The sequence below is a fragment of the Musa acuminata genome, chromosome BXJ2-8 (genome assembly GCF_036884655.1).
Source record: "Musa acuminata AAA Group cultivar baxijiao chromosome BXJ2-8, Cavendish_Baxijiao_AAA, whole genome shotgun sequence".
Lineage (NCBI taxonomy): Eukaryota > Viridiplantae > Streptophyta > Magnoliopsida > Zingiberales > Musaceae > Musa > Musa acuminata.
The window spans coordinates 4,079,069-4,103,437 of NC_088345.1; the positions used below are offsets into that span (position 1 = coordinate 4,079,069).

A 24,369-nucleotide genomic window follows, 5' to 3' on the forward strand; every position below is an offset into this window, starting at 1 on the left:
ACAAGAATAATGACTCGATCTATTGAAACTAAAGTAAAAATGGACCTACAAACTTGCTGCCCTCTCTGAGAGAACAATCAAACCTGATGAAGGACAAAGTATTCCTTCAAGGAAAATGACCGAGGGGTCTGCAAGTTGACTTCGGTTAAGGAAGATATTGGCCTGCTTTACCATGGCTTTGACTGCATTTACTTACAACTATCAACATAGGATCAAGTGTTTTTGCTATTTCAAGAACTACCAACTGAGGACGAAGGACTGCGATCGCCGTCGGCTTCGAGCATTCCACCAATCGCCGTTTGCAGATCTTGCAGATCCAATGCCCGTGGAGGAGGTACGGAAGCATGAGGATGATGCCTCGACGGCAACTCCATACCTCTCCTCGTCCAGCCAGCCGTATTGCATGACTCAGAGGGCGACGAGATGATCCGTGGCCTTTTCGTGGAGCGCTCTTCATCTTCGTTACGGCTGATATAGCTTTCAGCCGGCAACGGGTGGTTGCTTGGTCTACGATTCCCAGAATCCTGCGAGATCATGAAGAAACACTACTGAGTTGACCTATTTTTGAACACCAACAAACAATAGACTGCCTTTTACGATCTCAATGACGCTCCTCCTCAGGAGGATCCATCCAAGAACGTATGTGCTTCCTACGTGCGTAGAAACATGTGTGTAAAGAATTGTCGGGTAATAATTACCTTTGGGATCAGACTCCATGTGTTATCCTTCCATAGCTGCCGCAGCCGGAGTTCGCAGGTGCGGACGTTGAGGCGTCTGAAAGATCCATCAAGTCGGACGTCGAAGCGGCCGACGGCCATGACTGAGACCACCACCGCAGGATACCAGGTACAATCCTCGAACGCCTCGACGACGTCTCCGGGAGCCCAGTCGCTGAACAAGCCGCCGATCGGCAACGGCGGGGGTCTGAGGAACTTCCTCGGCACTCTTTCCACAACCAGCGGCCTGTCCGTCGGGCGGCGATCGTACCTGAGGAAATACGTGTGGCCGTTGCCTGAGATGACCCGGGCGGTGCTCCAGGAGTAGGAGCCTTCCTTACACTTGTAGACCTCCACCGAACTTCCCTTGGACAGCCTCATGGTCACCATGACGACGTCGGAACGAATGCCGAGTCTCTAGAACCTCTCTCTCGCACAAGCCCGACGCACTCTAATGACAATGAACGTAACAAGAAATATAGGGTAAAATCCAATGGGGGTATAAAATGTCTCATGTCTCGCAATTAGAATCCTTTTGAAACTCGGATATCGGTCAATCTGGTAGTTGGCACAACGCGCGTTCGTCAGCGCAGCTTAGCAATGCAGTTAATCTGGAGATCGGTTACTCTGGTAGCTAAGCACAAGCAAATGCAGCCCTATGATTGAAGTGGATGGATCCATCGTTTGCTCGGAGTTTGATAAATAATAGATAAATATTATCCTTTAAATATGTATTGACGTAAGTATAGTTTAATAATATTATATTTTAAAGATTCATTAAATATTATTTTATAAACTTATCTTTCTACTCTTTTTAGTATTTATATAAAAGTATATATATATATATATATATATATATATAAATTAATAACTAAATAAATAAATGAATGTATGTAATCTTATAAATAAATTGTATGGCTCAAATATATAATAAAATTAATAATTATTACATAAATAAATAATCGTAAGTCGCTTTTGGACTTGTAATTATTCATTTGTTTTTCAAAGTCATAGATTTTTCCTTTTAACATTGTCCTCTTTGTGATATATCGGGACTTATCTATTATTTATTTTTGAAATAATCAATTTATTTTTTTATAAATTCTTTGAGACTTAAGCAATATTATAATTAGGTTAATCCTTTACGAATGGATAAGGTGCCAACTTAGATAATTCCAATTAAGTTCATGATATTGATAATAATAAAAATAAAAAAATAAAAGATGAAATGATGGTTAGAGTTTCTATTATATAGTGATAATTTGATAGTTTAGAAATTTTAAAAAAAATATATTAGAATTTTGTAAACACTACAATGCTAATGCTAATATAAAAATTATATTAGCATTTTTAATAAGCAAATAGACCAAATGTGATTTTTGAACAAAATTATCAAATATAATTTCATATTTAAATTATATATTGACCCTCATTGCGTGTCTACCGAAGTCCTCGACTCATTTAATACTACTAAATCTTGAAGTATGGACCCATCTAACTCTTTTTTTTTTGTTATGTCTTTGTATTTGGAGTATGCCTGTGCGTTTTTCCTGTTAGAGCAACGAATCAATAGTCATGAGAAAGTCTAAACTTTTTAGTACATTGAAGTCCTTCTCATTATCATCTATCTATTATATCCATCTTCCTTTCCTTTACCATAAGTAGGCTCACCACTGCATGCATACGGTAGGGTGGAACTCACTCTCTGAATTCATGACCCTATATAGTTATAATTTGTCCGCACTCTCGGTATCTTGCAAGACATATCAAACATTGTATGGTTATGTACATATTCAAAGGTCCATGTACTTGATACTATTTAATACAATCTTTTATTTATATATATATTTTTCATGAATTATTTTCTTAAAATAAGGCATAAGATAATTAATTAAAAGGACAAGTTAAAATTGGGAGACTAATAAAGGTGTAACATAAATGCAGATTTCAGAGACACTTTGCAGAATCAAATGACAAATCCTACTCCAACAAGTTCATCATCAATCTCACCCAATAGTAGTTTAAATTCTAATTCCTTATATGAAACCCCTCTAGGAAATTTCAGATCATTAACAGAAATTTATGACTCAACATTTGCTTTGTTTATTTCAGATCCAACAACTTTTGAGGAAGTAGTTTAAAAAGAGGAATGTAGAAAAGCAATGAAGGAGCAAATCAAGTCGATTGAGAAGAATGAAACTTGGGAGCTAATGGATCTACCGAAAGAAAAGAAAGCTATTGGATTAAAATGGGTGTTCAAAACAAAGTTTAATGCAGATGGAAGTATCCAAAAGCCTAAGACTCGGCTTGTAGCAAAAGGATATTCACAGCAACAAGGTATTGATTTTGATGATACTTTTTCTTCGGTTGCTAGATTCGAAACCATGAAAACTTTCTTGGCTTTAACTACTCACTTGAGTTGGCCTGTTTGTCAATTTGATGTGAAATCTACGTTTTTAAATGAAGATTTACACGAAGAGGTTTTTGTTGCTCAACCCGAAGGTTTTTTTATTAAAGAACACGAAGAAAAGGTGTATAAGCTAAAAAAAAGCTCTTTATGGACTTAAACAAACTCCAAGGGTATGGTATAGTAAAATTGATTATTATTTTCTTCAAAATAGATTTAAGAGGAGTAATAATAAATCTACTCTTTATCTAAAGAAGGAAGATGAACATAATATTCTAATGGTTTGGCTTTATGTTGATAATATTATATATAGGGGTTCATCTAACTCTTCTATAGTAGAATTTAAAAAATACATGATAAATAGTTTTAAAATGTCAGACCTAGGTCTACTACACTATTTTCTTGGGTTGGAAGTGAAGTAAGGATCATATGAAATTTTTATTTCACAAAGAAAGTATGCAATTGATCTACTCAAAAAATCTAACATGATTAATTATAAAGCTACAACAACACCCATGAATGTAAATAAGAAATTGAAAATTGAAGATGGTACAAGTATGACAAGCGCAAGATACTACAGAAGTTTGGTTAGAGGTATGTATCTAACTCATACTCGACCAGATATTGCATTTTTTGTTATTGTAGTATCCTGGTTTATGCATAACCCAAGCAAACATCATCTCTGAGCTATTAAAAGAATTCTACGTTATATTACTAGAACCACAGATTATGATAATATTTTTAGCCTCGGATCGGGAGCTATCTCTTGGAGTTCTAAAAAGCAAGCAACAATTGTGTTATCGACATCGGAAGCAGAATATGTAGTTGTAACATCAGCAGCTTATCGAGCAATACGACTTAGAAGACTTCTTGAAGATCTTCATCAAGAACAAAAAGAAGCAACAGAAATATTTTGTGACAATAAAGCCACAATTACAATGACGAAGAATCTAACGTTTCATGGAAGAACGAAGCATATAGAGATACGCTATCATTTCATTCGAGATCTTGTAACAAGTGGAGCCATAACAATGAAGTATTGTGGAACAAATGAACAAGTTGCAGATATCCTCACCAAGTCGCTTTCAGTTCAAAAGCATATTTATTTCATGTCACAAATCGGTGTATGTAACTATAAATCAAGGGGGAGTGTTGAGATTTGATTCATAGTTATCTAGGTAGTTATCATGATCTAGTAGTTACTGGGTGATTTCAATAACTACCTCAATCATGATCTAGTAGTTATAGGATGGTTACCACTAGATCCTATAAATAGGATCATAGTTCATGAAGTAAGATATGTAGAGAGAGTGTGCACTTAGAAATACCTTGTAAGTGTTCTTGTGAATCCTCCTGTTTTAAATACTACATCAGTTTTCTTGAATTAAAAGGATTCTTTTACTTGCATCGTAGTATTCAGTTTTTTCCTTGCTCCTAGCCGTTGCTTGAGAGGATCCGGGCGGTGCTCCATGAATAGGAACCTTCCTTCCACTTGTAGACCTCCACCGAGCTTCCCTTGGACACCCTCATGGCTACCGTGTCGACGTTAGAATGAATGTGAAGTCTCAAGAACCTCTCTGATGACAATGAACCAAACAGGAAATATAGGTTAAAATCTAACACGGGGATAATATTTCATCATGTTTCCTAATTAGACTCTCCTTTCGAAAGCTGCGTTATCTGAGAGCCAACATAGCGCGTTTTCATTTAAACTAGTATTTTCTGTTGCAGTTGCCTTAATTACTCCTCCGTGGCGCTTTTTCGCCATGTTACTGCCCTGTTATTGGTTTATTCGGTGGGATCTATTTGACGTCAATGGCACAGGTGTCATTATGAATTTTCTTTAATCATACATTATTTTCATAAATATCTTCGGACAATTCATTTAATGGTGAGCCCCTTGCTTCAATTACAACCCATACATGACAAATGGAGGTGAAATATGGGAAAAGAAATGACATGGTATATATATAGCATGTATCAGACTTTGAGATCTCAGACTCTTCTTGTGCTGTAACGTGAGACGGTGGCTGGAACACCGGCATGGATGGTGCCTGAACACAGCAACTAAGTGCCACTCAAGATGATATCATTATGATATAACTCAAACTCATAATGAATCACTAATGTCATGATGATTCTTAACGAGTTCATTAAAAATCTCGTTATGATCGATATATTCTTTATGAGTAAAACTTTTAACCACAAGTCTGACCATTATATCGTTCGACATTGTCCTTTGAGTCAAATTTATATAATAGACTCTTTTACAATTATTGGATAATTAAATAAATTTATCAGACACTAGTCTGGTTATTAATTTTAACTCTTCTTTTATTGCATTATATTACTTTTCAAAATCATTACTTTTCATGACCTATGATAACAATAAGGGATCCATTCTTATTCCTATATCATAATTTAATTTTTGTAGATATGCAATATAATAACCATAAATGACATGATTCCTTCTCGTTTGAGATATTCTCAAAGTTATGATTGTTCTACAAGACCATTAATAATGATATCAATATAATGTGGGAGTTTAGTAATGTTATTTTATTGTTCACTTTTATCAAATCATTAAATGATTTGAGTAACAACAATCTCTCGAATAATAAAGGAGTATCAACTTATAACTCCTCTATATCAAAATTTAATTTCAAGATTTTCACTCCCACTGATTTACTATTTTATAAGACTCTTACGTTACTAGATTTAATTATCCTCGTACTATGATTAGAGCAATAAGATATGTACCCCTTTAAACTTTTCTGAATAGATAAAATATTCAGAAATAATTATTTAATCTAATTTTCTTTTATGTGAGTTGAAGATCCTTATCTCCATAGGACAATCTCAAATATGTAAATATCTTAAGTTCGATTTTCTATTATTTTATAATTTAAAAGAAGTCATATAATTTATTTACTAGGAATACCATTCAAGATATACATAATTGTCCTTGGAGCTTCTTCTCACATTGATTTGGGTACAAAAGAATAATCTATCATGCTCCTAACCATATCTATAAGGTACGATGATATCTTTCAGTAATCATATTCTGCTGTAATACGTCTGGTAAATCATATACCTTATTTTTCTAATAATCTAGCAAACGAATTATAATTTGGTTCATCATAAATATTATAAAATTTATCACCCTTGTCATATATGATGATCTTTGACTTTTCTATTTAATTGTTTATCAACTTCATTTATATACACTTTAAACGGTCATAGACTTTACATGAATTAGATATATATAATTATATCTCAACAGATTATTTATATGGTGATAAAATGTCTCTCTTTAATGAGACAAAAGCATAGAGTGATAACCATAACCTCAAGAAGTTTATAAAACTATATTTCACTTCAATATTTAATTGTAGGATCATTGTAAACTTTTGATTCATATTAATTCTGTATAGACTATTATACAAAATTCAAAGGTTAATTTTATTGAATCACAATAAGTTTACAACTACCAAAAAGGGAAATAATATTCTAATAATTCTAGGTAAAGAACTCAAATTCCCAGAGAATTATAAGAACACAACATCCATTCTCAAGATTTATCAAATTGAATCATCTTTAAATATAAGTGATAGATACAAACTAATATCGCTTTCACTTTAAGATGATTCTCTACATTGATAAATATCTCATTTTCTTTTGGTTTTATCCCTCTTTATTTTTTTATTTTAATGAATATCTATTATTGGTAACATATGTTAAAGCATCAAATTAATCCATCAATAATAATATATGTAATATTTGATTTGAACCATATAAAGGTTATATTTATACTTTTTCATTTCAAATCAAATCTTATAGTATATTTCTTCTTCACATAACTTTATTTGCTACAAAAGTAACACTTTATTATGAAAATATTCTTTTATGAGTTTATATATTAATTATAAAGTCAGGTGGACTTACGCTTCTTATTTTAGTGTTACCTACTCCTTGAGTAGTACTCAAAATATTATGAGTCTTGAGTTTATAGTTTTATCATTTATTTTGAAGATATAATCTTGAATTCCTCTAATACTATCATATTAAGGTGTCAACTAATGACTTATCAGAAAATTTAAATTGATCCTTAGATATTCTTATGTGCTAGTTGTAAACTGTACAGAAGTCTAAGTATCATAAAATTGAGTCTTTCATACATTTCTTGATCTGTCACCTCAATTATGTATTCCATAGAATTTTCAGTAATTTGTGTTTTGGTCAATTAATCTGATCAAGGTCTTACTCACTCAATACAACTTACATATGCTTAAGCTATTTATTTCAGAAAGTGTAGGGACAGTTACAAAAATATAATGAATGAAGTACCACTTTAATAATATAATATTAATGCTTTGAGTTTTCAAAATATGATGAACTATTGATAGGATATAAATCAGAAATATGTCATTTATGAAGGGTAGAACTATAATTTGATAGAAATTAGATTCGATGGTAAAACCATAAATATGTTGACAGAACATAAACTGGAATTAAGAAATTTGCAAAGGGCAAAACTTTAATTTTATAAAACCCTAGGCTCGAGGACACAACTATAATTATGCCAAAAAACCCTAATATGCCTTCGCCGTCGTCGCCTATGCGTGCGGCGCTATCGCTGCTGCCTGCGCGCGGCCGCTGCCGTCTGCCGCCGTGAGGCTGCCACTGCTCACGCGAGGTCATTGCATGGGTGCGGCCCACCCGCGCGTGGCCACCGCCGAGGTTCTCTGCCTGCGTGTGGCCGTCGCATGGACGGGTTCCACCCGCGTGCGGTCGGTCGTTGCATGGGCTTTGTGATGCTTGTGTATGGTGGTTGCATGCGTTGCGGTGCGCACGTTGCCCAGGGTAGTCTTTGTCGTAGATTCGCAGCGAGGTCAACGGTGACCATTGCTGCTTAGCAATTCTCGGAGGATAAAGGTAATTTATGCATCGTAAACAAATTAACAGATCTAATGCATTTGATCTCAAAAACCTAGGCTCTAATACCAATTATAAGCATAAAATTTGTAATATGCTTTGTTAAAATATGGAAATAACTTTTATGCCAGGATTGAAATCAAATACATAGATCTAATTTTAACGATGTGTACCTTTTGATGCCATCTGTTTAGAGATTTCTGTTTGATCACTGTCTTTAATCCAAGATCGTTGCAAGGAGTAGATCCTTTCTCCTCTCTTCCTATCCTTTCATAGCACTAACTAAGATTAATCGTTTGGGGAGAGGGTTGAGGAGAAAAATGTAATCCCTCAATGGAGAGGTGTGCGTGTATGTGTGTACGTGCCCTCAGTCCCTAGAGGTCTTGTCTATTTATAGGCGAGAGCAAAGGGTCTACGATAAGATCTTAGGAGATTTCCTCCCATCAAGGTTATCTCCTAAGGAATCGTTTCATAAGTGAAGTTCTATTCTATTGGCAAAAATATTTCAACAGAACCCAATTATTTATATTATATATCTTATCCAATTATACAAGGTCACAAAATCTAACGGAAGCGACTGATGGCCATGATTGAGACCACCACCGTAGGATACCAGGTACAATCCTCGAATGCCTCCACGACATCTTCGGGAGCCTAGTCGCTGAACAGGCCACCGATCGACAACGGCGGGGGTCTGAGGAACTTCCTCGGCACTCTTTCCACAACCAACGGCTTGTCCGTCGGGTGGCGATCATACCGGAGGAAATACGTGTGGCCGTTGCCTGAGAGGACTCGGGCGGTGCTCCATGAATGGGAACCTTCCTTCCACTTGTAGACCTCCACCGAGCTTCCCTTGGACACCCTCATGGTTACCGTGTCGACGTTAGAATGAATGCGAAGTCTTAAGAACCTATTTGATGACAATGAACCGAACAAGAAATATAGGTTAAAATCTAACACGGGGATAATACTTCATCATGTTTCCTAATTAGACTCTCCTTTCAAAAGCCGCGTTATCTGAGCCAACATAGCGCGTTTTTATTTAAACTGGTATATTCTATTGCGGCTGCCTTAATTACTCCTCTGTGGCGCTTTTTCCCACGTTATTGCCCTGTTATTGGTTTATTCGGTGGGATCCGTTTGAGGCACAGGTGTCATTATGAATTTTCTTTAATCATACATTATTTTCATAAATATCTTCAGACAATTCGTTTAATGGCGAGCCCTCTACTTCACTTACAACCCATACACGACAAATGGAGGTGAAATCTGGGAAAAGAAATGACATGGTATATATATAGCATGTATCAGACTTTGATATCTCAGACTCTTCCTGTGACGTAACGTGAGACGGTGGCTGGAACACCGGCATGGATGGCGCCTGAACACAGCAGCTGAGTGCCGCTCAAGATGATCGTGAGCGTTTCCAACGTCCTCTGTCGAACATGTTTGACGGTAAAGAAGCGTGCAATCTTGAAAGACAAATCGAGCAACGGCTTTGGCCTGAGCTGAAAGAAGCTACTTACCAGGCTCGAGCTCCTCCAACCGATGGTGATCTCTTTGCATGCCAACCTGCAAATTTCAATGACGATGGTGACAGCAATGTTGTTGCATCCGCTGCAACTTCGGGGATGAAGTCTTGCTTACCCCATGGCCAGAAGAGTGAGGCCCCAAGTGATGACGGAGGCGGCTGCAGCTGATAATAAGTTGGACGCACTCCCATCGGTGACGTCTTGCAAGCCGGTAAGCGAGGTGGCGACTCCGACGACTCCGGAGATGAGGGAAAAGATGACGAAGAATCCGGTTGCCAGATTCCCGATCGGATAGTAGATCGGGAACAATCGAGCAGGCACCGATAAACCGGAAGCTGCAGTCGATCGGACACACATTTATCAGTGCTCAGCGTAGGAACTGAGCTGTGGAATGTGGTGCATGTAGTTACCTGCACGAGGTGTCTCCTCGATGCCATAGTTGAGAGCCCAACCGGCGACTGCGGCGACGATCGCGTACATGAGGAGGTTGATGAAGAGAAGGAAGAGGGCAACGGATTTGGGGCTCTGAGATGCCATGACGGGTCGAATCAAGAAGGGAACTCGCCGTTGATCAGATCTGCAAGACCATGATGCATATTTATATGAATACTTCAATGCATCCCAGGTTGATGAAGAGAAGGATAGCATTCCTTGCTGCCTCGAGGGGTTGCTTCCTTTGCTGTTGCAACGCGCAAAGCATATCCTTTTTGGATGAGTCATCCAATGCAAGGAGAAAAATTGGATCGGATCGGCTTCGTCTTCGTCTTCGGCCCAGCCTTAATTTAAACGGGTTGGATTAACCTGACCCGTTAGCAGCACGACGCCTCCCATCGAGACTGTGACACCGACTGACTTCACGACTTCATTTACGACAAGGGATGCGTTGCGGCGGTAAAGTTCACGCTCCCTAAAACCCTAAGTCACAACGCCTCGTGTCCGGGCATCAAGACTGAAGGGATTGACCTCGAACCCACCATTTCTACTGTGCGTCTGCGGCAAGATCTCCCATTGCTGTCCAATGGCTGCCTCGGCCGCTCTGAGGAACCCTAAATCGAGGCGACTCCTCCGCTTCTCGTCCGTCTCCCCTCTGCTCTACTCATGCTGTCGCGGGGCGATCGTCGGCTCGGAGCCGAAGATTTTGACAGACGCGATCCTCGGGAGCGAGTCCGCGGGCGCGCTGTGGTCGAGGAGGTCCATGGCCACCTTCACCCGGACGTAAGATTCGAAATGGCTTGCGTTCGATCTTCTGTATGGTTCTTCATGCGATGCGATCGTGCTTTGTAGTGTGTTCTGCATTTAGATTCCAAGGAGAAGTCTTGATTTCTATTAAGTGTTTGCTCGTCAATAATTTGTTGTTTACGAAGTTAGGAGGGATCCATTCAGTCCTGCTCGAGATGGATTTTGACTTGGCCGGAGGGATACATCTGAGTGGAGAAATGTTTTACACTGGAGAGATACATCTGTTACGTTTATATATGGAAAATCTAGAGTCTGAACAAAACACAGATCAACTGTAAAGCAGTTTATCTCAGCAACACAGAACTTGCCTATTTCTAACTTTGGTTCTACTGATGACCGAGGACAATAAATATTCCTTGACGTGCTTTGAAACCCTATCTAAGGTGCAGATATTTTGTTTGCAATTATTTGAAGCATATGTTTTCTAGTACCATAATGCCCTGGTTTTGCGCTAGGTCCTAGTAGTGGCATCTTCAACTCTGCATGCACCTATGACATCCTCTGACCAATTTCTGTGTCGACATCTTAGCTAAACTTAAGCATCTTCTGTTTTGCCTTATCTTAATTTTTGTTGTTTTCCCTATCTTTTTGGTTCTTTTAGGCAGTTAATGCAGTTTGCCATAATTCTTGTATCTCACTGCTTATGATAAGACAACACAAGATTTGTTAGCTCAGTTCTAACTTTTCCTCTTATTATCCCAGGAAACCTCATGTAAATGTTGGTACGATTGGGCATGTTGATCATGGGAAAACTACACTAACAGCAGCAATTACAAAGGTTAGCCAGCCTTTTAGGAGTCCAAATCCCTTACAATTAGTTTTATTTTTGCATTTGATATGACTTTTTTTTAGTATTTAACTTCTTGACATCTCACTTTAAAATTTTTTAAAGTTCTAACTGGTGGTAGCTTGTCATTTTCTTCAGTTTGTTGTTGAAAACACAGTTCATTATCATCTTTTTCTCTAGGTTCTATCTGAAGAGGGAAAAGCTAAAGCTGTTGCTTTTGATGAGATCGACAAAGCCCCCGAGGAGAAAGCTAGAGGAATTACCATCGCAACAGTTCGTGCATCCTTTTTCTTCATATGTGTATTTAATCGAATTCTGTTTGTTTATTGTGTATATCTCTTTTCTTCTGCAGGCTCATGTGGAATATGAAACTGCAAAACGACACTATGCCCATGTTGATTGCCCAGGACATGCAGACTATGTTAAGGTAATGTGTGCAACTATTTATTGTACTTGTTTTAGCCACTTTGTGTAATTTTGTGCATAATCGCAAGTTTATGGTCATGACATCATTTATGACCTATCAGTTAGATGCCTAATTGTAGATTTGTATTTTCCAAACATAATAATAGTTTAAGAATTCATCAGATCAAGAATTCTGCGCTAAGGATTCTTAGAAATCAAATGTGAAATCCAATTGTTTGTACTTTGTAGATTGAACATTTTGATGTGTGTGCCTTTCCATGAGATCCTTCATGCTAGAAGCCATTCGGAGAGAGAGTGAACATGGAAAGACATGTGCTAGGAACAAGTGCTAGGAACTGGAGTGGATTCTACTAGACCAAGTATGAAAAGGCCTTTGAGAGCTTTTAAGGAAAAAAATTCCTTTTAGCAAATTTTGGTTGTTTGATAGTACATTTACAAAGGGATTTTTGAAAACACTATTGCCACTGTCCAGGTTATCGCCTCATCGCAACCACCACCTCCAATTTTATGGCTATTGATGGCATTATCATTCTTGGTCATCATTGTCTCGAACAACAATTTCACCATCACCACAATTACCCCTCTCATGTTGCCACCACCACCACCCCCCTCATTCCCACACTGCTGTTGCTACCAATCACCAACATTTTTGTGAACTGCCATCGTCACCCATCTGCAAGCTTACCATTGTCACCACCTTGCTTGCATCACTTTAGTTGCCACCACCACTAGTGCCACTATTGCTGCTGCCTGGCTGGCCACCATCCATGCTGCCACCCACCATAGCTGCTACAAGTACCTCTGTGACCATTACAATTGAATGCTCATACAATCTCTTTCTTGAACTTCTACTGCTCGCAACTGTCAATCAGTACTGCTTAATTTCATTGTCTATATATGGACTCTTGGACTATTGCTTGACTGGCAATATAACTGATAGTTCCGGTCAGAAGTTTCAAGTCCAGCAACATGAAAAAGTTTTTGACATCAGTTGAAGGTAATAATTTCCTTGGGGAATTCAACCTATAGTTCTCAAGCCCAGAAATGATCTCATAATCAACTTGTATTGAAGTTTCAGTGCTAGACGCTGAAATTACATTACACATATATTTTCAAAATCCTGCAAATCCTTCATTTAATCCTAGTCTTATTTAAAGCTCTAGATCATTGCAGAAATTTTTGTATTCCATGAGGAAAATTGAGTACTACTTTGTTGTCATCAGGTGATATTTGTGGTTGCTGAGTAGCCTATTTGCTTTAAATGTTGTCCTGATGTAAACATCCTTTTTGCCATATTTCTTATCAAAAACATATTTAATAGTATCCGCAAGTAAAACAAGGGAGGGGGAGTACAACTTTATTGTGTGCCTTAATCTTTTATTCTGAAACAGAATATGATCACTGGAGCTGCTCAAATGGATGGTGGGATCCTCGTTGTTTCGGCACCTGATGGACCAATGCCTCAAACTAAGGAACATATTCTGCTTGCTCGGCAGGTAATATCCTATTCTTGTTCAACGATCATTTTCCAGATTCTTATGATTACATTACATTGAATTAACTTTTTTTTTCATGGATTGTCTGAATAATCTTTCTCTAGATTAATTCAGTTCTTGTTTATCTTTTGTTACATTTAGGTGGGTGTGCCATCACTTGTATGCTTCCTGAACAAGGTTGATGCTGTTGATGATCCTGAGTTACTAGAACTTGTAGAAATGGAGCTTCGAGGTATGATGTTGCATGACAGAATAAAAATTTTTCATGACCTCTGTTTCTTTTTAAAGATCTATTTCTGTAGAGTTATGCTTGATATTCTTTTTGCTTTTCTGCAGAGCTGCTTAGCTTTTACAAGTTCCCTGGGGATGAGATTCCAATTGTACAAGGATCAGCATTGTCCGCTTTGCAGGGTACAAATGAAGAAATAGGAAAGAAGGCAATTTTAAAATTAATGGATGCAGTAGATGAATATATACCAGATCCAATACGCCAACTTGACAAGCCCTTTCTCATGCCAATTGAAGATGTATTTTCAATACAGGTAAATCACATGTTTCTTTGGCTATCATCCAACTTAACCTTATTGTTTGAGAATTCATTGAATATTTTTAATAAGATTTAATAGTAAGTAATTTTAAATCATATGATTTTTATACTTATATTTGTTGCACTATGTGTTCTCTAGTTAATACGAAAATTTCTGAAGTTCATGACAATGTTTCTGCATGAAATATTTCTCGTTCTTCTTTCAGGAGATAGTTCATTTTAGTAATTATGATGTATTTATAGAATTTTAAGTCTGAATGGTTAACCATCAAAACACATCCTTTTCAGTTTTCAAGGCTGCTACTGCTGCTGCTCTCTGTTTCTGTGTTTCAGCTGTTTTTTTTTTCCAAATAGATTTGCATATAATATTTTGGTTTGTGGATGCACAAGATTAAAAAGATAATATATGCATGTTGAAGATTTGAATGTAATTGAAAATACAATAATTTTGTTACTTGGATGATCATCAGAAGAAATGAATTTACATTATTTTTATCTTTAACAAGGAATATGTTCTCTCATACTTCTTTGTCTTGGGATTATGAGAAGATATCTGTTTTCAATGAAAAAATGATAATCTTTCAAAGCTTCAAATATAAAAATTAATTTTCCATGCTTGATTGCTACACATAATTCATGCTCCTTTTAGCTGCAGCATCTAATATGTTATTTTCTTTAAATGCAATTGCTTATGGTAGCATTAGTTGTTTGTGCTATGAATCTTCCAAATATTTTTACCAAAAATATATGATCTCCTTCCAAATATTAGAATACTGAAATTAGATGAAGTCAAAATTACTAAGTTCTATGATTGTTGAATTAACTTGAAAAGTTAAGATATTATTGGCAAAGATATGACACCTCTTGTAGACTTGCACATCGTTTATTATACTGGTTTACTGATATTAGACAATTAGTCTTCTCAGTCTCCCGGCTGTACAAGTTTCTGTTTGATAAATATCTCACTTTTTGTTGGTCCATTCTTCTTTGAACAGATATAGGTTCTAACCATACCCTGTGAGAGGAATGACATTCACTGTGAAATTATTCTGTGCTGTTTATGGAATCCCTCTTGACAGTCTTTCACAAGATAACCAAAAATCAGTTGATAACTTATCTTGATTTTATTTCAAGGGTTAAATCAATAACCCATAAAAGGAATCATCACTATTGATGTGCTGACATACATCATCCTGACTGTAATTAAGAATTCATCAAATAAAGCACAGCTTTGTCATTGATTTCATGGTTGGAAGTGAGAGCATCATCCTGACTGTAATTAAGAATTCATCAAATAAAGCAACAGCTTTGTCATTGATTTCATGGTTGGAAGTTAGAACTAAGATATCTGTTTGGTCTCATTTTTTGATGCAACTCCCCTAAGATTATTCTTGTCAAGAGATGTTTATTATCAGTTCCTGATTGATGTTGTTCTGATGCTAATTTCTACTATAAAGTTGGCATGGCTAGTTTAAAGGGAGTTTTTTTGGGATATTGTTGATGTCTGCAGGGACGTGGAACTGTTGTTACCGGCAGAGTTGAGCAAGGAACAATAAAAACCGGAGAAGAAGTTGAAGTTTTAGGGCTGATGCAGGTAAATAAATGCTTTGTCAGAAAAATTCTTGACAATTATCAGCTGCATAAATTTGTGACTAATACATAGTCCTTGTTTATTTTTAGCAGGAAATCAGTTTTTCATACTTTAGTTTATGACATACTTTCTAGTAGCATTCTTCTATTATGCTAGAAATATGCCAGATATAGCTAACATATTTCTATTACCAGGGTGGGCCTTTGAAAACTACCGTTACTGGTGTTGAGATGTTCAAGAAGATCTTGGATCATGGAGAAGTAAATAGATGATTTGGCATTTTATTCTTTTTCAGTATCCCTATATAGAATGGATCATAAGGTTTTTCCTTATGTAGGCTGGCGACAATGTTGGCCTTCTACTACGTGGACTAAAGCGTGGAGATGTGCAACGAGGGCAGGTTGGCATCAATGGTCATAATTTTTTCTGTGAACTGTTGGAGATAACAACCATATTTTGGTCTTGCAACATACAACAATTATTTAGTATTTCAATATGATACTGATGAGCAACACTCAGGCATATCAACGGAGTCTCTCTCGACTCTATCCCAACATGTTAAAATGTAAAGCCAAAGGTATAGGTATACATCATACATGCAAGTCTCAAGGGAATTGAAACTTGACTTCAGGGTCCATTTTTCCATTGGTGCTTTTCGTTCATTGCTAAAATTTTGGATTTGTGTTCTTATTCCTTCAATATTTGGTTAACTTATGTAGTGATTTGTCACTAAATATATAGTTAACTGGAGGTATGATTGTCGAAATGAGTGTAGGTAGTATGCAAGCCTGGTACATTAAAGACATACACGAAATTTGAGGCAGAGATTTATGTACTTACGAAGGATGAAGGTGGTCGCCACACTGCTTTCTTCTCAAACTACAGACCCCAGTTCTTCATGAGAACTGCAGATGTTACTGGTAAAGTGGAGCTCCCTGAAAGTGTAAAGATGGTGATGCCTGGTGACAACGTCACAGCTACATTTGAATTGATCTCACCTGTTCCCCTTGAAGCAGGTAATTTTATCTTGGTGTATCTACACCTAAATTTCTTGAGAAAGATGGTAGTTATTTTAATAAGAATGTTTCCTCAATGTCTTTCACAATTTACATCACTATTTATTTCCCAATGAAAATTAGACAACATAGCTTCTGGGAACATGTCAGTTGACCATAATTATTTATGTTGTTAACCTGCTCATTTGTTAGGATAAGGGCCCAGCATTATATAAAACTGTTCTGTCTTAACTTACTTCTAGCTCTTCATTCAGTAGCTGATACAGCAGTTCCTTTTTTTAAAAAATGCATTTACTACATCTGTTGGACAGGCTTGAAGAAATCTTATTCTGGATATCTTCCAAGCCTTTTTAAGTTTAGTAGTCTAATTCTAGTAATTGAATCCACATCAAGGACCCTCTTATTTGTTTATTTATATGTGTTAAGTGTTATCGGTTTTCTTACCAAATTATGCAATTCATTTTTCCTTTTCTTTTCTCTTGGATAGGGGTTTTCTTGAAACCCAACCCATGCGCAACCTGCCCATAGATAAGTTATTTAATGTTCAGTGCTCTGAATATTATAAAAGCATAATTGCTTTGTTTTATGTTCCAGGACAAAGATTTGCCCTCCGGGAAGGTGGGAGGACAGTTGGTGCAGGAGTTGTAGCTAAGGTAATTAGCTGAGCTTCCTTCCACTGCTGCAACACAGCTCGGTATTTGCCCCACAGTTAACACTATCATGGGCAACATGTACGAATCTCAAATTTTGGTCGATGTTTGGAGGAATCACTTGAGAGATCAATCAGTTTGCGTTGGCCTTAATTCATCATCAATAATCACCTTAATGTGGAGAACATTTGATAAGTACATTCTACATGAACGCTGCTTTCAGTGAGTTTCTTATGATCCAGTAATTGAATCGATGAAATATAGTTGGATTTATTTTGATCGAAGCTGGTTTCTTGTATAATCATGCATGTGCATTTGCTATGAAGTCGGTTGAACTTGAATAATTAGGACTCCCATCGCATGCGGATCAGGGTTTTTTCGTTTGGTCCGATCCGATAAGGTGGTTATTAATCAACACAAATCAGATTTATTCTTATCGGATCTGAATCAGACAGAAGGTCGCCCATCTATAGTTGATGGATCACTTTTAGGCGTGAGTGATATGGGCTTAGTATCCAACAATCGATTGGAGAAATATGGATCCGAACCCGAATCTTATCCGTCAATTGTGTTGAGATGAGCGGCCATTCGATCGAGTCGGACTCGGATCGGGTAATTAGCTTCAAGTCGGTTCGCTCCAAGTTGGTCTATATGCCTTCTGCCGCCGCGACACCGTGCCCTGCGTTCTCCTCTCCCTCGCCTCCCTGCCCGCTCCGCTCTCCCTCTCCCTCTCTCCATCTACCTTGCCAAGATGGTACTGTTACTTCCCTTCGCAATTGTTCTTTGTATCTTCCGCAGTTCTCTTCTGGTTGATGTCAACTCATTTGGACTTGCTTTCGCCTTTGTTGCAGCTCTTCTTCTCCTACTTCAAGGAGTTGGTTGGGAAAGAAGTGACGGTGGAGCTGAAGAACGATCTCGCCATCAGAGGGACCCTCCACTCCGTCGATCAGTATCTCAACATCAAGCTCGAAAACATCCGGGTCGTTGACCAAGACAAGTATCCTCACATGGTACCCTCGACCCATCTCTTTCTTCTTCTTGATTTCGTTCTTCTTCTTCCTTTTCCAGTTTTCTCTGTGGATTTCTGTTTGATTTTTGTGTGTGCTGGCGTGGATGCATATGCATATCCGTAATCTTGACTCGTGGACTGCCTATTGGTGTCTGCGCTGCTAATGTTAGGTTTAGGGTTTATGATCCTAACGTCTATTGGCGATTGGAAAATCATTCTTTTTTCGTCTGAGCAATTAAAACCAGTTTTCCTTGTCAAAAAATTATTTTATTTGTCGTGGGTGATTCTGTCACGGACATTTTGATGCGGGACTGAAATGGAGAATAATCTTAGCTTGCAATGTGTTGTTTGTCCTTTTTATTTTTCATTAAGGTGATGAATGAGATCCATTTGCCAGAAGAGTTGGTCCTTAAGTAAGATGTATTGGTTCAATGGATTCATTTATCGGTCTGGTGATCTAAGCTCATTGTGGTTATGCCAAACCTCTTCTTGTTGGATTCATTAATCGAATTCACTTTTATCATCTGTGTCAAACCAATTAGATTAGAAGGTGGAAAGAGATAGGTTTGAGCAACCTGAGGGAGAGGAGAGGGTGGTCAAAGTGAGTTGAGAAAATTAAACATTACCGTAGAACACACATAAAGGCATTGAAGCAACACCTCATAATTCACAGACCTAAATTATGAAGTGTAATTAGCAAAAAAGAAAGAAACGAGAGAAGTACACTAAATATGAAGTGTAATTATGAAGTGTAATACACAATATAGCAGTTTAGTGAAACTTGGACAATGCCCACTTTCCATTGTCTGTCTCCTCATAAGGATTTTCCTGGTATGAACATTCCTTTTTCTTGGCTTAAGAGCATAACCATATTGACGATCCTTTTTGTCATATGTAGATAAAAACTTTTTACTCAAACTTCTGCATGTAAAGATCAAAACCAAGTTAGGAATGACACAAAACAAAAAAACTGTAAAGCAATGAAACATTTGAAGATCTATGCAGGAGAAAAGATAAAAGAGTGCAAGATAGGTTGGCGAGATCTGCTCAACTGACAACAGTTTTATATTGTAACCTTGTGGTCCTAGACTACACTTATCTTTCTCCGTTAAGGATCTCTTTGGAATTGAAATTATTTTATATGCTGCTATCGAATTGATAATCACAGCAGCAAGAAGGATGGAGAAAAGAAGAATACTGGGAAGATAGAGCAAAAAAATAAAAGAAAAGAGAGCAAAGTTCCCACAGTGAAATGGAATCTTGATTTTGCTTCAACCAGTCACATTTCCTGCTTCGAATGTATACAGTATCTGCAATAATCTCTATTGATGTACATTGGTGCATTGAACTGTCCATAATTTCAACTATTTGGAGTGGGCTTAATTACCAGTACAGTAACTATTTTCCAAATTATGGACTTAAATATTAGGACAATAAGCGCCAAATATGATCTTCAATTATATTAGGCCAAGATACCAACTCTAGTCATTAGTTCATAATCTGACTTTGGATAATGAATGTGTCTATTATGGGTGAAACATTATCTTCAGTATGGTAAGGTAAGGTTCCTCCTTTGCGACCTGGGAGACGAGGATTCGAGTCACGGAAACAGCCTCTTTAAATATTTAAAGATAAAGCTGCGTACATTGACTGACCCTCTCCAGACCTTGCATTGGTAGGAGCCTCTGGGTATGCCCTTTTATGGTAAGATCCAACTTGAGTGTCCTTTTCTCCCTGAAGGCTGTGATTTGGGAATAGTTGCTTCTGTTTCTTTTTCTTACCATTTGGTTTATTAAGGTATTCCAGACTCCAGAGATCAATAGCCTATTCTATCATAACAGGCTGACCAAAGCCATACTTGTAGCATTTGCAGATATTATTTATTATGGGCATGCCCAATACTCAACTTATCTGAATTTGCTTATATTTATGCTTGTTAGTTTCAGAATTTAAATCACTGGCTTATTTGTTGTTTTTACTATTTTGCATCTGAAAAATATAGGCCAGTTACGATTAGGTCTATTCAAAATCTAGTCTTACTTTGTTCGGTGGCTATATCTAGAGTTGAACCATATTAGTTTAAGTCTAAACTTTCTGATTATATGTAAATATTAAACTTTAAAGTTCTAATTTAATAAGTCTATTATCATGCATACTAGAGCACTAACAGGGATCTGATTGATGATTTAGGAATTTGGGAATCTCAAATTGGAAAGATCTATTGGGTGACTATTATCTTTTATCATCTCTATGGAGTAGACTTAACCTGTAACCATAAGATTCCCAAAAGATTTCAGTCTATTTCTAAGTGACACATTCTGTATCAGGGTAAAGTGGAGTTGTAAACTGCATTTAGTTTTCTTCCAACCTTAGAGAGTCCTAACAAGACCAGGAAAATGTCTGGATGCTTTTGTTAAAGATGGGGGATTCTTGACTAGAAAGGACTTGGGATCTCAGTGTTATGAGAAGTTTAGTTGCTGCAGGCCCTTATCTGTGTTTTATTGTTTGATATTTTAGAAGATGTGGGTTTCTTGACCAGAAAAAGTTGGATGATATGATATATTATCAATGTCATGAAAAGTTTAGTTGCTTCAGGCCTATATCCTTGTTTTCTTGTTTGACATTTTTGAAGACGGAATTCTTGACTAGAAGAAGTTGGACAATATGATATATATACTTAATGTCATGAAATGTTTAGTTGCTGCAGGCCCCTATCCTTGTTTTCTTGTTTGATCTTTTGAATACAACGATTCCTGACTGGAAAAAGGATGGATGATATGATATATTCCCATTGTCATGAAAAGTTTGTTGCTGCTGGCCCTGGCCCCTATCTAGTTTTCTTGTTTGATTCTTCGAAAGCGGGCGATTCTTAACTGGAAAAAATGTAGGATGATATGATATATTCTCAATGTCTTGAAAAATTAAGTTGCTGCAGGCCCCTGTCGAGTTTCTTGTTTGATTTTTTGAAGATGGGGATTTCTTAACTAGAAAAAATTTGGATGATATAGTATATTCTCATTGTTACAAAAAGTTTAGTAGTGGTAGTCCCCTATCCATTTTTCCTCTGTTCATCATTATACCTGTTTTGGTCTGAATGGGGTGCTAAGCTGATTAATTTGTAGCATACCAACATTGTTGTCCTAAAGTGAGGCGACATCATTTGTCCTCTCTTGAGCTGGACAATTCAGCTCAATACATCTGCTTTAATTTTTGAAATAAGTTCGCCATGTTGTCAATATTAAAGTCGCATTATAGAATGTTGAAATCATCAAATTTGTACGTGCTTTTCTATAACTATAATCATATATAATTTGCATATCATTGATAAATTTTCACTTGAGGATATCTCATGAATCATTTTCCTATTAGATATACTCTTTCTTTCTTGTTGTCTGGTCATGTTTGTTTTTGAAATACTGTACGCTTTTTCATATCACTTTATTTCGTCTTTGCCTGCAACACGATGTGAGCTTGTGGAATACTCTTCAAAGGCCAAATTGAAGAGGTTTTGCAAGGATTTATAGGAAATTGGTGGGACAGAGTTGCACTGGGATTTTGCTTCATGTTAATGGTATATTTGAGGATCATCCTAGTGTCCTGACTGGATTTGTGAAGATTTTTACCACCTGTATCATTGCTTGTGAGCCTTTCTGGTAAAATTTAGTCACCTTGCATCATTCCTCTCGCAAATGCATCTGATTGCATGGACTCACCCATTATTCTGATGAACAAAACATCTGATGCATTCACTGGACCTACAAGCTTCAACATATGTAAGGCAACAAGAGCCTGGGAGTCTTATTTTCCATTAGTTAGATCTCTCACCAGGTTGCGACTTGGTGAGAGAATAGAACTTCATTTTCGGTTCTGTCAATCGAACTGCTTAGTTGGGTAAAGAGAATAGAGCTTCAAGACAAAGACCATTACATTTGTACCATTTTCAGTTCTCATTCTTAAATGGCTTCATGTATTTTTAAGAACGATGTCACTTTGCTTTGAGCTCAAACTTCTCTGGTTTATTGCAGTTGTCGGTCCGGAATTGTTTCATCAGGGGATCAGTGGTACGCTATGTCCAACTCCCTCCTGACGGGGTCGACATCGACATCCTTCACGATGCCACCAGGAGGGAAGCCAGGGGAGGTTGATCTCTGGAAGATGCACCGGTGATTGTTTCTGCTGCTGCTGGCATTAACCCGTGTTGTGCTTGCCCCTTTATGTGCTGTGCTTCCATAGATGCTTACTACCCCCGACTGTGGTTTTCCTGTGTGCTGGTATCTTTACAGTATTACTGCAAGCTTTCAAATGATGTGCTTTTTCTATAGACATCAACGAACACACCATGGTACTTTTTATTGTAGGGAGCTGCTCTAGAATTTGTCATTTTAAGCTTCCTTATGTTTGTGTTTATGTTTCTGTCTTGATGAAGCTATCAAAAGAAGATACTTTTAATTAAACACTAAAAGAGTGGGTCAATGCAATGTTACTCATGACTTAATGTGAATTTATCATGATTAAAGTTATAAATATATTGAATCCATTGGCTTAAGTTTGTAGAATTTATGATTTCCTAATTCAAATCTTTATAAGTGAGACTTTTAAAATTTATGAAAAATTGCTGGTGATCATTTAACTTAAGCAAAACTAGCTTGACGGGCTTAGGTATAGGTGCGCACATTCAAACGAATGACTAACTCCACGTGGTGCGCACATGCGTAAATCTGTTATCATTATTATTGGTAGTGGAAGTTTGAGGTGGACTATGGTCCCGTGGTTTTTCTCAGGTCTTCCACGTTAAAAGATTTGATCTCACTGTGTGATTGATTTTTGCTCTATTGTTTATGCCGTGCTGGTTGATATTTGCATTTGGATGTCAAGTTGGTATTTTGATGAGAAATCTATTTTGATACACAAAGAGGGAAAGAATTATTCCGCTTTAACAGGTTTTTCTCAATAAGTGGTACCAGAGCATTTGTTACTGAAAAACAAGAAAGACGTGATGACAAACTGATAATGACAATCCTAAGATGATCAAATCTTGGTCCCATGGAGTTCAATGGGATGCTTCTTGTACAATAGATCACATGCACATCACCAAGGAGATGCTTATGAGAAGCATGCTTACTCAACCTTGCGGCTCTCTCTTTAAAGCCGAAGGACAAGGGTAGCAAAGATAATGTTACAAAAACTAAGTGACGTGATTGTCGATGAATTGCATTGAAAGATCAAGTGGATGAGCATCGGACTTAACGGAGGATTGACTCGTGCAGTGCAAGTCATATGAATCGAGTCTTCTCATAAGATAGCACATAAAGCAAAAGCATCAACTTGCGAAGATAAGAGCGATACCATGTTCCTAGTTTTCTCATCTGATAGTGTAAGACACATCTCGTGTGGCACCAGAGTCGAAGACAGCTTTAAGACGCACACTTGATTTTGGTGATGCAATTGATGAAGATATCGAGGTAGTGACTTGACTTAATATACAGAGGTGAAGACTTAGAAGGCCTTTGCGTAAGGTAAAAGACTGCAATGGCTAACATTAGTGAAGAATATGCCAATGTGATGTTTGTCATTTGACATATCACGAGAGAAACAGTGCACAAGAAAGATTGTGTTAAGAGGCAGATTTCCAAGATCCAAACATCATCGCACCAATCTTCAACAAAGTTAATGGACTTCAAGAGCTACTAAGCTACAAACTAACCCAAACGTATTAGTAGAGGCCATAGAGATATTGTAATTCAAATTCCAACAAAAGATCAACAGACTATTAAGACGCCATCAAGAGGGTGCAAGGATACGCATTAGCCTTGAAAACGACTTGATTCAAAACCAAAATCAAATTGAATGATTTGACGATTATGAATAGAATGAAAACAAAGACCATATGATTCAATTCTAGTTCTTAGAAATTGGAATTAGAATTAATGATTCTAATTTGATTTCGAATCAACTAAAAACGAAAAAAAGATTAAAATAAATGTGTTTCATGGTGTAATAGTTATTCTTATAAACTAG

General features: G+C 37.2%; 4 protein-coding genes across 4 annotated transcripts; 2 read left to right on the plus strand and 2 right to left on the minus strand.

The window, feature by feature from the left end:
• Positions 1-230: 230 nt before the first annotated feature.
• On the minus strand, positions 231-1,097 carry LOC103994316 (uncharacterized). Its single transcript, XM_009414641.2, has 2 exons — positions 699-1,097; positions 231-524 (listed from the first exon to the last, which is right to left on the minus strand). Exons 1-2 carry the CDS (start codon positions 1,095-1,097, stop codon positions 231-233), a joined length of 693 nt encoding a protein of 230 aa, XP_009412916.2.
• Positions 1,098-9,197: 8,100 nt separating this feature from the next.
• Positions 9,198-10,169, minus strand: LOC103993725 (membrane protein PM19L). The gene is made up of 4 exons (XM_009413897.3): positions 10,001-10,169; positions 9,706-9,925; positions 9,585-9,630; positions 9,198-9,494 (listed from the first exon to the last, which is right to left on the minus strand). The coding sequence occupies exons 1-4, from the start codon at positions 10,125-10,127 to the stop codon at positions 9,381-9,383; spliced, it is 507 nt and encodes a 168-aa protein (XP_009412172.2). The 5' UTR covers positions 10,128-10,169; the 3' UTR covers positions 9,198-9,380.
• A 300-nt stretch (positions 10,170-10,469) lies between these two features.
• LOC135618777 (elongation factor Tu, mitochondrial-like) lies at positions 10,470-17,626 on the plus strand. The gene is made up of 12 exons (XM_065119991.1): positions 10,470-10,805; positions 11,532-11,607; positions 11,797-11,889; positions 11,969-12,043; positions 13,434-13,538; positions 13,680-13,770; positions 13,875-14,080; positions 15,596-15,679; positions 15,871-15,936; positions 16,014-16,076; positions 16,452-16,692; positions 17,287-17,626. Exons 1-12 carry the CDS (start codon positions 10,609-10,611, stop codon positions 17,355-17,357), a joined length of 1,368 nt encoding a protein of 455 aa, XP_064976063.1. The 5' UTR covers positions 10,470-10,608; the 3' UTR covers positions 17,358-17,626.
• Positions 17,627-17,939: 313 nt separating this feature from the next.
• On the plus strand, positions 17,940-22,758 carry LOC103993723 (sm-like protein LSM2). The gene is made up of 3 exons (XM_009413894.3): positions 17,940-18,096; positions 18,194-18,352; positions 22,377-22,758. The coding sequence occupies exons 1-3, from the start codon at positions 18,094-18,096 to the stop codon at positions 22,494-22,496; spliced, it is 282 nt and encodes a 93-aa protein (XP_009412169.1). The 5' UTR covers positions 17,940-18,093; the 3' UTR covers positions 22,497-22,758.
• The last annotated feature ends 1,611 nt before the right edge of the window (positions 22,759-24,369 follow it).